Source organism: Hippocampus comes, unplaced genomic scaffold, assembly GCF_001891065.2.
Source record: "Hippocampus comes isolate QL1 unplaced genomic scaffold, H_comes_QL1_v1.1 scaffold446, whole genome shotgun sequence".
NCBI lineage: Eukaryota > Metazoa > Chordata > Actinopteri > Syngnathiformes > Syngnathidae > Hippocampus > Hippocampus comes.
The window spans coordinates 219,142-231,551 of record NW_017805564.1 but is presented as its reverse complement, the minus strand read 5'-3'; the positions used below and the strand labels follow the sequence as shown (position 1 = coordinate 231,551).

General features: G+C 46.2%; 1 protein-coding gene across 1 annotated transcript in view; it reads left to right on the top strand.

The window, feature by feature from the left end:
• Positions 1–12,410, top strand: part of pou6f2 (POU class 6 homeobox 2) — a 52,090-nt gene that overhangs the window by 26,370 nt on the left and 13,310 nt on the right. Inside the window, exon 4 of the mRNA XM_019879865.1 lies at positions 4,392–4,681. Coding sequence (XP_019735424.1) covers positions 4,392–4,681 — 290 coding nt within the window. The remainder of the gene's footprint in view (positions 1–4,391; positions 4,682–12,410) is intronic.

Below are 12,410 nucleotides of genomic sequence, written 5' to 3'. Positions count from 1 at the left end.
GCCCCCAGTCATCTCTTGTGCCTCCCACCCCCCCCCAACCCCCCCCCCCAAAATTGATTTTTTTTTTTTTTTTTTTTACCTCCACTGAAACAGCCGCATGAACATACATTTTGCATGAGGCTTTTTACTCAGGGGCTGCGCGTTTTTGCTCTGACGACACATGACGGGCCCGTGAACAGGCACTAATAACCCAGCCTTGCCCTGCCAGGCCCGGCCAAGCCGGGCAGCGCTCAAAGTTGTATTGGGGACCCCTCGCTGGGCCCCACTGTATTACATTTTGTCAACATCTTCCTTGAAATAACCCTGGAGGAGGAGGAGGAGGAGGTGCTACTTTAATCTTTGTCATTCAAGGAGGCAGAGGAGGCATGACATGCCCGTGACAGTACAGCTTGGCCATTCTTTATCTGGCCCACCGAGTATTCACATTCACAAGCTTCAGTCTTGTGTTAGTTGTTGCATTCATTTCGCAGCTTTCCCCCTCTAAAATGCTTCTACGAAAAAATAATACGTAGATTTTCTGCCTGTTTTCTTCAGCGCTTTCATATCTAAAGTTGAGAGTTAGTAAATGCAAAATCGATTTTTTTTTTTTTTTAAACCTGTTCACAACCAAAACAAAGCGAGCTCAAAGGAGAAAACACGTCAATCCCCGTTTCCACACGAGTCAAAAATAAAGCGTGCTTTTTCAAAAGAAGCCTCACTCGTCATCGCCTGACGGAAATTTTTGACGTGAAAAATCCAGCTCCATTTTGAAAAATCATAAATAGTAATTGTTGAATATCTCCAATCCTCGTCTGTGTTTTCAAGGGCCTCGAGCTCCTTTCGCATGAAATTTCATGTCATTGCTGGTTAATAAGATTTTTAGCTTTTAACCTTCTCCTGTCACCTTTGCTATCTTCTCTCCAAAGAAGAAAATCAGAGTGGAATGAAAGTTGATCTTATTTTACACGCAAACACGCCGGCGCATCCCTCCTCCGGTGCCGACAAGGGCCTCGCACCGCCCACAGAGGTCCCTGGGCCACGTGGCGGCAGAAAAGCGCGAGGCATTATTCAGTCCTGTTTGCGTAACATCAACATTTGGACAAAAAAAAAAAAAAAAAGGAGATTCTTTGACTGCCGTCGCCTTGCCAATAATGAAGCGATTATGACAACAAGCCACCTCATTTGCTCTCCAAACATCCTGAATGACCTTGCCGTGATATTTCTTTTGCACTTCTCCCTTGGAGGTACTTGATACTTTACTTTTACATCATTAGCATTTTTGGAAAGTTGTGGCAAGGTACAAACAGCTGTTCCTTGTCATACTACTGACCTCGCTTGAGTGCTTTTACTTTGAAAAACAATCAACTTTTTTTTTTTTATTCCAATTTTCCGACATGCGAAAATGAACACCGCGAACATGGAATGAATGAATTCTGACAAACACGGCAGCTGCGCTCCAATTTATAGTACAAATGGCGCTGCCTTAAGACCGTGTCTTAAGACTGATTTGATCCCACGAAGCAACGCGGTGGTGGCTCAGGCTAACGGAGTGCGTTCGAAGACATCAGCGCGCAAGGAGTGCCACGTTATCCACTTGAGCGACCTGCTCCTCGCTAATCCTCCCGGTAAAAATGACCTTCCCCTTGACCAGCGCCGTAATGATCTCGATCCGGCACGCTCTAAATCGCCTTATCTCCGCCGCAGTCATTAGCGGCAAGGTGGCACTTGGAAGCTTTACCGTGAGCGATGGACTCTTCATTTGCAGAAACCTTAATTGAACGGCGTTATTGACGTCCTGTCGCTATAGACACCGCGCCGGTAGAAGACACTGAACTATTTCTGCGCGTCTTTAAGTAAAGTGCATGAGGTTTTTATTGATCTCGCACAAGACAGGAACGCTCCTTTTCAGTCACATCGCTCGGTTTAGCGAGCCGATGACGTTTTTTCGGGGATGCTATTTAATCATAGTCTCATGAAAGGCTTCTAATTATCAATGTCGTCATCAGGTTGGCATTGGCTTGTGACAAAGTACATCAGTCAGTGGGTTTTTTTTGTTTTTTTTGGACACAATGAAGCAAATGAATTGAACGCAGCGGTCCGTTACGTGTGAATGTCGCGCTTGAAATGACGGTTCTACACGGTGTCCAGTGGGTACATGGTAAAAAAAAAAACATCAAAAACAATTTCACTCTTAGCATACATGCTAGTTGAATTCATTTGAGACCGCGGCAAAGTCGGACTGCCCACGTGGGCGCGGCGAAGATCGCGTACAAACAAGCAACCATTTTGGATGGATTGATCCTTCTTCCGCATCTGACAGAAAAAGGCTCCGCTGCTTGATCTTTTTATCATCCATTAAATAGTTTAACCGACAATTTGTAGTCCTCTGCAAGTTACTGTTCGTGTAGCAAACATTACGACCGGCGAAAAGGTCCTCAGAGAACTTTTCACTCCTTTGCCCTCAGCTCCTGCAAGCAAACCAGCTTTCTGACCAAAAACAACGCCCGCACTTTCCTTACAACCGTATGCCACAACGGATTGTTCCTCGAGTTGTGAAACAGTACTAATTGCCTTCAAAAGTCTCTCGCTTGAGTCGAATCATCAAACTGGAATCAGGCCCAAAGGTAAAAATGCTTTCGTGGAGCTTTTTCCTTGGCAGAGGCCATCCTGAGCCGTTGATGGTAATTAGGAAGAGGGAAGCATCTCTCTTTGCCCTTGCACCGCTGTCAGAAAGGTGCACTTTGTCCTTGGGCAACAGATGATTTTGAGAAGAGCTTCACTAGCTGCCGAGGCGCAATCCGCACTAAAATTGTGACAAGTCGTTTTTGCTGCGATCGTTTTTGCATCAATTTTGGTCCCAATAGTGGAGCTTAGAGGTACTTTTCTAGGTGCTACTTGGTGTCAAAAGTTTAAGAACCACTGGTTGATGCTACAGTGTTCATTCTCGAGTCAAATATTCTTCCCCAATGCGGGGGTTCACTTTATTTCACTGGAAAACACCTTGTTGGGCTTTTTAGGTTTTGGGCACAATCACATGTCGGCGGCTCGCAGCCTTCAAAACGTTGCGGCGGCCGCAGACATTCGCCAGGCCTCATTACGAACATTAACATGGCGGAGCTGGATTGTGTCAACAGCGAAACTGGTGGACCCCTTCAGTCAGAAAAAGAGCCATCGAGTACCAAAGAAAGACTTGCGATATAACGAGCTCGCCGGCGTCTCTTCGGCTCTCACTCCATCATCCCTCCAACTCCCGCAAACAATTAGTCCAGACAGACAAGCAAGCGGGTTTGTGGATTACGCACCACGGTCACGAAATCAAAAAAAAAAGGGGGAACGCCAACGTGGCCGTCGCCCACTTAGAGAGCAACGGCGGCGGGTCAGTGGTCCTGACAGTCTTAACAAGACGACAGCGTTTATAAAGCACTGCTGTTAAAGAATCTACTGTAGTTACCTGCAGTGCAGCTCTGATAATAAGGCCACATGGGGCTTCTTCCATATTCCCTCTGTATTTGTTTGCTTTTGCCTCATCTTGTGGTGGGGGGGGGACGGGGGGTTCAAGTTTCAAGTCCTAGACACGGATTATATAAGTGCCTCTTGACGACCCTTCCATTTTTGAAGGCTTTCCCTTTTTTTTTTGGCAGAATTTACATTTTGCAAAGGAAATGGCCTCCTCGCCCGGAATGTTGCAAAGAAATCAACCAAAAATTTTCTAGCTTTTTTTTTTTTTTTTTGGTGCCTAGACTAGATAAAGGCAAAAATTTGAAACTGATTTGTGACACATTTGAGTTTTTGACATTGCTTGTAAGCGAGCAATGGCTGCGTGCAACAAAAACAAAACGATTCTAGTCAGCGCCGCAAGGTGAGAACTCGTTGGGCAAATTATTGCGTGTGATGAACGTCCAGCCCTGAAGCGATTCGTAGCACCCATCAGGCGGCACCGTTTACACCGAACAACTCTTGTCCCGGATGTGGATTCATCCTTTCCCGCATCCTTTTTTTTTAAAAACAGCATTTAAATGGGGTCCCAGCAGGTTGCCAATATCCAATCCAATTAGTTAATGTTCCTGAAGTCTGCTGGATGAGATTGATGTCTCTCTTTTTTTTTTCTTGGTGTAATTTGAGCCATTAAAACAGGAATATCGTGCCCATCCTCCGATTGACAATGAAGACTTTTGACTTGGCAGACGGTATTTGTATCGTCTTTGTCCTTCCAACAGTAGCTCAACTAAATTGAGGGACTCAAAACCTCACAGGACCTTCTTGTGGCTCCATGCAATTTACATGTGCAGCTCGCGTTCATCCCGCACCTCCACGTGTTCGTGCATGTCAATAAAAGGTGTGGGCTTGTTGAGCAAATAAGGACAAAGTCCCGAGTTGCCACGTGTTGATTGGACGTCATGTTTTCTCACCAGCTACCTCAACCCTCAACTCGCAACTCCAACACCTGCAGCAGCTCCAGCAGATGCACCAGCAGCAGCAGCAGCAACAACAACACCATCACCACCAACATACCCAGAACCAAGTGTCGTCTCAGCATCATCACATGACCTCGCCGGTTCAGCAGCAGACATCCGTGCCGTCGCCGGGTTCCGCCTGCTCCTCGGCATCGGGGCAGCCGCCGCAATCGCCGCCGTTGCACCGGCCCAACCAGTCGCCCGCCCGAAGCTTACCCTCGCCTGTCACCCCGCCCGTCCCTCTGCCGGTGAGTCAACAAGACTTGGTCAGTCTTTTGAACAGAAGTTGAAATACAATCAGCGGAGACGGAAGTTCTGCTTTTTTTTTTTTTTTTTATACTCATTCATTCTTGGGTCATGGGTACACTGGAGCCTGTCCCGGCTTACTTTGGGCCAGAGGCCTCATCTTCCCTCCAGTTTGATCATCCTCTTCATCTTCGCTTCCTACTTGCACTCACCGTCTGTCCATCCATCTGGGCCACGCCGTCCGACTGGCTGTCAGCGTGGTCATGATAATGGCCTATTTTTATATCCCCGCGGTTTCATTTCCAGCGTGCGCCGGCCAGGGTCGCCTGGTCGTCCCCGTTCACATTCATCAGCGTCAGGCCCCTTATTGGCTTGTGGCGCGGGCTTCTTTATGGGCAAAGATTGCGTCGGGCTATTTGTTGCCTCATCTTCAACACCCTCACTTAGCTGCCTTTTTCGACCCCCGTCACGGCCTGCTGAGACTCAGTGGGGAAAAAAAAACTGTCTCTAGATTTAATGGGCCTCCAATGGCGAGATGTCGGAACCAAAACACACTGTCCAGTCTCGGTGCAGAATGACTTGCCAAAGACCGGAGACAATACTTTTGATCACATACCGTGCTCGTGGAAATAAACACTCCGATCGCAAGGAGACCCACAAAAAAGTTGCAACCAACCAACCGATGGCCGTAAAGACACGGGAAGTCGGCCATTTTAGTTTGAAGCGGGCATTTTGGTTGCTTTGGCTATTTCACGGGGCCCTGCTGAGAAAGTGAAACCTCCAAAGCCAGTGTGTTTTTGCATCATGAGTACACCCACCAAAAAGTCTCAAGAACTCATGCCTGGGAAAAAAAACAAAAAAACACAAGTCTTCTCTTTTGGCCAATTTAGAAACAAGACAGTCGAAGCGTTAAAAGTCGAATGGCCCGCCGGCCTGGAAGGAAAAGAAGGAGCGAGCATGATTGTGATGACCGAGGACGGACCTCCCTTGAGAGGAGGCCACATCAGCTATCATTAAGATATTGCCTCAATCAAATTGGATTAGCGTGCGTGCGACCGTAAAGGGTTTACTTCTTTTTGGGGTCAGCGCCGGTCCGGCAAGGAATTGAAGGCCCGCTCGGGCAGACCTGCGGCCCGTGGCGGCCGATTGGATGGCGTTAAGCTCATTGGTTCATTCATGGAAAACTTCAGGTAGAATTGTCACCCAAATTTGGTGAGTGACTCCGACATTACCACCGATCACAAGAAGTGGAAATTTCAGGAGATTGTTATCATGGCTCATGAATTTCATATTGGTGGACTCTCCAATATTCCCCCACCCTCAAGTCATCATCCAATCAGCATGACACTACGTCAGCCGTTTCTTCATTGTCATCCAATTAATTGTAAATCCCTCATTAATCCGGAGTACTCATGACATCCTCCCTTGTGGTTTTTTTTGCTAATTAAGGAGACAAAACACAAGAATGATCGGGTTGTTAACCCCCGTTTGCCACCACGGCCCTCCAGTCTGCCTTTGACTTCCGATTTTCCTGCACGTCTTATTCAGCTAATTTGCTTCAGCGGACGGCGATGCGCGGCATCTTGAACCAGCCGCAAAGGTGACAAATAGACAACGGGAGATTCGCAAAAAAAAGGGTGTTAATGTGCCGATCGCGAGCGGCGGTGGCGGTTGTGGGATTTTCCCGGCCGCGGGTTGATTGATTGAAGCCGCCGGGTTTTCTCCACGCCCGGAGAGCTCGGGGATTTGGCGGCGGGCAGAAGTGCGGCTACGTGGTGGAATTGATCTTAATTAGATCTGAAAGAGCCGCCACAGCAGAACGGGCGTGCCGATTAAAATGAAAAACAGCAGAAATTACTGATCAAATTAATCATAATGTCGGGGCTACAGCTGTAAGGCCTGCTCTAATTTGCCACTCCACTGGCTTACATCGGACCAGCGCGGGCGGAGGCGGAGGCGGAGGGAGCGGCGCGACATGCTGATCCGTGGAAGCGGGAAGCTTAGGTCAGCCAGTCCACGCTGCCATTACGCTTGTAGCCTTTCCGATGAGCCTCCTACTCCTTCCGCGTCTTTTCTCCTCCTTCCCCACACATTGGCGGCATCTTCTGACGCCTTGCCAAAGCAAATCTCGCTTCTATTTCAGATGCTTTTGATCGCAATTGGAAGAACAAATCATTGTCCAATGAATATGCATGCCACTGACCAACAATAAAGTGCGAATTATTTCAAAACAGTTAGGGCTGCAACGAACAATAATTGATGTATCTGCTCATTTTCTTTTGAATGATCACGTTTTTTTTTTCAGTACTAGATGAAAAAAACTCAAAGAAATTCAGAAAGAATGGGAAATATTGGGAGAAAAAGCAATATCATAATAAATAATATCAAATGTTGAAGACAAAAATATTTGAAATCAATACAAAAATATTAGACCCCAAAATACAAACATATTTGGATGAAAAATTTCAACAAAATGTTCAAAACAAGATGTTAAACACGGCTGTCACGATGATAATAATAATAATGATCATAATAATGATAATGCACAACTGAAATCTCGTGATCGTGTCTTTTTTTTCTTTTTTTTTTTATCTCGAGCGACTTGCAATTGAAATGCGCTTGGTGGCCACAGCTGGTCAGAGAAGCAGAAGGAACATTCGGCTAATATTCTGGAGGGAGCACAAATGGGCCTTTTTTTTTGACTTGCCTTGCAAGGAGGCCAAAATGCAACGAGGCCGCATTAAAAGCTTGTTGCCCATTTTTTATTTCATTTTTTTATTTCTGCTCGAACGCCGGCGTTGCTCCTCTGAAAACGGCCGGTGCTCGCTCTGCGGTCACTAATGGGCACCGGAAATTATCTGGGGGGTGGAAGGGTACCCCGCGAGGGTACTGAGGCTCCTCGCCGGAGCCGAGCTCTTAGACTACGAGAGGTCGGGGGTGGGGGAGGGGTGCCGCGGGGACCTCAATGTCATAACCCGGACTGATAATTAAAGAAAGCGCTGTTAGCTGAGCCTTCCTCTCGTCTCACCTTGACCACCGCCGTAAAGTGAAGGAAGAACCCGACAACCTGAGTGCAATATCAGTGTAACAACACGGCAAAAAAAGGCATTTCAACGAAGGAAGTCCAACATCCACACACTCAAGCAAGTCCTTCCATTTGGAACGTCTTTCCATGTGCAAAGTTAGAAAAAGTCAACCTCCGACACCAGATTGAATCAAAAGGTCCTCTTAAAGGGCAATGAAATTAAAGGGAAGAGTTTTTAACGGTCTGCCGACATTACAACGTGGTGAGGGTGATGAGTACGATCCAAATTGAATGGGGGGGAAAAAAAAAAAAAAATCAATCCACTGTTTAAAAAGAAACACAACAACTTTGACTGGAAGTCGCACGGGAAAATGACGGCTGTAGGTGGTAATAAGATGAAGCGAAGTTTGTAAATTGCAGGCTCACCTCGTCATCCCTCCCTGCCTAATCCCTCATTGGAAGTAAATAAAAGTAGTGGAGCTGTCATGGTCAGCTTGCTTTTGGGCCCCTCATCTTTATAATTATTCATATGAAATGTGGCGACTGTTGATGGGCCACACAGTCTTATTTTCTGCTTCAGTCAACAGTGCACATTTGTGAGGCTAAATTGCACGCTGCCGCTTGTTATGTAAGGCAATTTTCTGCCTTCTTAAGGCCAGCCTCCTTTGCGTTGACAGCTGGCGGCCCGCTCATGCTCCAAAAGCAGCTTCAGGTGAGCTTTATTTGACTTGTACAGGGAGTGTGTGTGTGTGGGGGGGGACTTTGGAGAAGAGGAGTTGTGCTGATGGAGGTAGAAGTGTCCACTTGCATTGACAGTTTGTGCAGCGCGAGCCATTGGGCTCTCAGATGGGAACGTGTCATCTTCCACTTTGATTTAATACTCTGCAAAGACGCCGAGCCGATCCGGAAAATCAATGAAATCGATTGGTCAGGCTCGCTTAATACACGTGTTAGCATAATAGGCGAACGGCGCCTTGATAGCGCTGCACGGTATGAGTACAAGTGCCACATAATGCCGCCCCAAATGGAGGTCGTTTATTTAGCTCTGGAGGACTTTTCTTGCTCGAAAAAAGTGAGGTTGTTTTTCAGAATGTTCGGAGAGACCTGATTTTGCCATCTTAGCAGCGATGTGTCGCAAATGAAAACATTTTCTCACTTCAAAAGTATCATTTGACCAACCTGCACTCAGTAGGCGCTCATTAGTAGTTGTGCAAAACGAATCGAGATGATATAAACAATGCCGTTTATTGCTGTTTTTAATATCACGTCATAACCGCATCTTACAGTCTTGTCGCATTCTCAACTCCAAAGACCAAGTTTTAGCCAAAAATCTGGGGTTCGGTTGTAGTACTTTTATTTGTTATCAATGTATTTATCGATGTATTATTTTGTTGCTTTTTCATCAAAAATGTTCAAAATGCAGTTAATGCGTCGGACCGTTTTTTTCAAGCAGCAAAAGCTGCCTCAAAGGCAGTACGAGCGTCTGGAGGGAGCTCAGCTGGAGACAAAGGGAGCCCAGATGGACTGGAAAGGGGAGGGAGGAAGGGACTTGCCTACCCTGCAGCCGCTCACACCTGACCCGGCCGGAGCGCTGATGCGGCACTTGCCGGTGCGGGGAGGGGGTGGGGTGGGGGGGGGGGGCAGCGGAGGGGCCTCAGGGCGGTCCTGTGATCTCGGCGAAGAGAGATGTCGGCTGACGCTCTGCTGGTAAATTGTGGCCAACGATGGTAGCAGGTCGACCCCGGGGTTGTAATTAGCTCTGTTGAGTGAGCCCGTGGAGAGCGGACAGGCCCGGTGCGACCGCTCGCTGAGACAGCCGTCACGGGCGACTTTCAGCCGGGCGTAGGATTGCGGGGCACTCAAAGGAGTATTTGTTGTCGACCGTACGTTACAGTACCTCGCCATGAGTACGTTTATTGAACAATCATCCAGTCAAATGGGTTTTAAACTACAAACTAGTTGGAAGAAAAGGCCTGAAATGGGAGTACAGGCTGCAATTGGCTGGCAACCAATTCAGGGTGTACCCCGCCTACTGCCCAAAGACACCTGGGATAGGCTCCCGTAGGCCCGCTCCCCTTGTCAGGATATGTAGATTAAAAAAAAAAAATACATGCATTGAAAAATGGGCAAAAAAATGCACAGGGGGTGATATCCAGTATTCACAAAAGTAGATATTTTGTGCAGCAAAAAAAAAACAAAAACAAAACAAGATTTGCGCTCCAGATTTGTGCAGGCTATGAATACTTTCGGCCTTGACTGCCTTTAATTCCATTGCAAGTCGCGGCATCCATTTTGTCGTTTCCTCACCCAATGCGATCAACGTGGGCCCTTCCCAAAAAGACGGTAAAGTGGAGCGATCGATACAAATACAAATGTAAATGTCATCAATTCATTTGAGGCCGCTCCGACGACTTGGCTTGACGTATTTTTGGCCGGGCCCAAGAGGGCGGTGAGTTGATCGATTCGGGGCGCGGCGGCGCCCCCCCGGCTCCCGCCGCCATTCATCTTTGGGACGGGAGAGTCAGCCGGTGACACATGACAACTCCTCCATTTCTCTTCATTAGCGCCCGTGTTTTTGGAGAGCCTGCGAGGGAGAGTCATCACTTACCTTTATTGTGTTTATCAAGACGCGCCGCGGCTGACCCTCCCGATATTGAATTGAGAACATCAAAAGATCACTGGACATTGATGAGCAGGATATTAAAGTCATTCAAATGCTATATTGATATGTCAAGAGTGCACACGAGACTGAAAAGTGAAAAGACATTTTGCTGCCGGTGCGCTTCAAAGGGGATTCTGAACATTAAATAAAAGAAAAGTTTGATGCCATATTGGAGGTGGTTTGTTTTCGAGATGGTACTTTTTTTTTTCTATAATCAAACCGTAGCCTAACATATTGGTCGCATGCTTTCGATGAAAAGAAATAGAGCTAAAACCAAAATTCCATATCTTTTGTCTGATTGCTTGAGTAATTAATTTCACCATGGCAATGAAAAATACCAACGTACTTTTTAAAAAGTATGTTATTGTTTTTTTGTTGTTGTTTTTTTTTTGTTTAGATTCTCAGACATCCATGGCGCTTCTTGATTTAATTTTGCTTTTTTACATGCTGTTCGGCCGATGATAAATGAGATGAAAAATACACAGATATTAGGGAAATACATAAATCAGCATGACAAAAATATTCAATCAACTCTCCTAATGTCTGTGACATGCTTTCCAAATGCAACTTTTTATGACAGAAAAAAGATACGAGATAAAACAAAAGACATCCCTCCGATCGATCTTTTTTATCACAGACATGCCTTTGAGTATTGTTCTGTTATCGGTCTACATGAGTTGCTCCACAGTTTGTGTTCAAATATCCAGTTAGCATGTGCATGTCAAAGGCATTTGTCATGATAGGTTAGCATTAAGCTGGTGGGGCAAAGCAATGTGATTGGTTAAAACACACTCGGTGTCATTTTTTTGTTCTATACTTAGTTTCCTGTAAACTTCAGCTGGGAGTCACAAAAAAAAAAGCACTTAAAACGCCCTTTTGGAAGAAAGTGTTCACCATTTGACAAACTGCTGCTTATTGTGAAGTGTGCCGAGTTGAGTTTAGTGCAGCAGAATCTCAAAAAGACACCAAGCAAGTGTACTTGTTGCTTTCACACGCGCCGAGTCGGCAGCAGGAACTCGTCAGACATCAAAAATTTGGCATCATTTGTGCGCTGTCAATTGTACTACAGGTAGATGGCCAGCACTCCGCTGCGAGTGGATCTCAAGAGACAAATATCTAAAGGCTAAATATCATCGATCATCCACCGGCCATCAAAGAAACCCAAGCGGAACCTCGTGTGAAAGCTGAGAAAATGCGTCCAAAAAGACTCGCAATTATCCCCAAATGGGCCGGGCGAGGATTTGATGGCATGATTAAAGGCACGCTTAATTCCACGGGACAGTAACGAGCGGCGAGATGGACGGCCCAAGGCCGACACTCCATCAAGGCTTTATCGTCGCCATCGACCGTTTCCCGACGCTCATCCGCCTTCGTTTGCATGGCGCCTCGTTAGCCGCCGCCATTTGGCCGCGCCTTAATTAGCTGTCACGCCGACGCCTCTGATGTCATCGTTTTTCATGAATATTGTAGACACGGTTGAGCAAACGCACAATCAAGCTCCTCTCATGGCCATGTCAGTCCCCAGACCTCAACCCCATGGGAAAGAGGCGGTGCACAAAGTAGTCATAAGGCTGCCATATATAAGTTGATGTCAAAGAATTCTTTATGCATGTGGGATTGTTTTTTTCTCCTGTTATTTAGAACAAAAACGGAATTTATTAGCAACTAAGCAACACATCTTGAACCGGTGCCAATAATTGTGGAGGGCAGTGTTTCATTGTGATATTAAGTCAAATTTGTTAGTTTGGGGGGGGAAAAAAAGGGGACTTGTTGGCTGTCAATAGAGGAATGGGTAGACTGTCACTGTTCTGCTCTGTCTCAGTATGTTAAATGCTTGTATTATTTTTCAAAGTTTGTTCAAAAACTTTCAAAAAAATGAAGTCTTATAAATGTTATCAAAACTTCCCTCGGGAGTGATTGTGAATTTCACTTTTTGCTGGGATGTTCTGGAACGTAGCCCCCATGATGGAAGGCTTGGGAGGGGCGTTACTAGATAGTCTCTTTTTTTTTTTTTTTTTTTTTTTTTTTTTTTTTCTTCATCTTC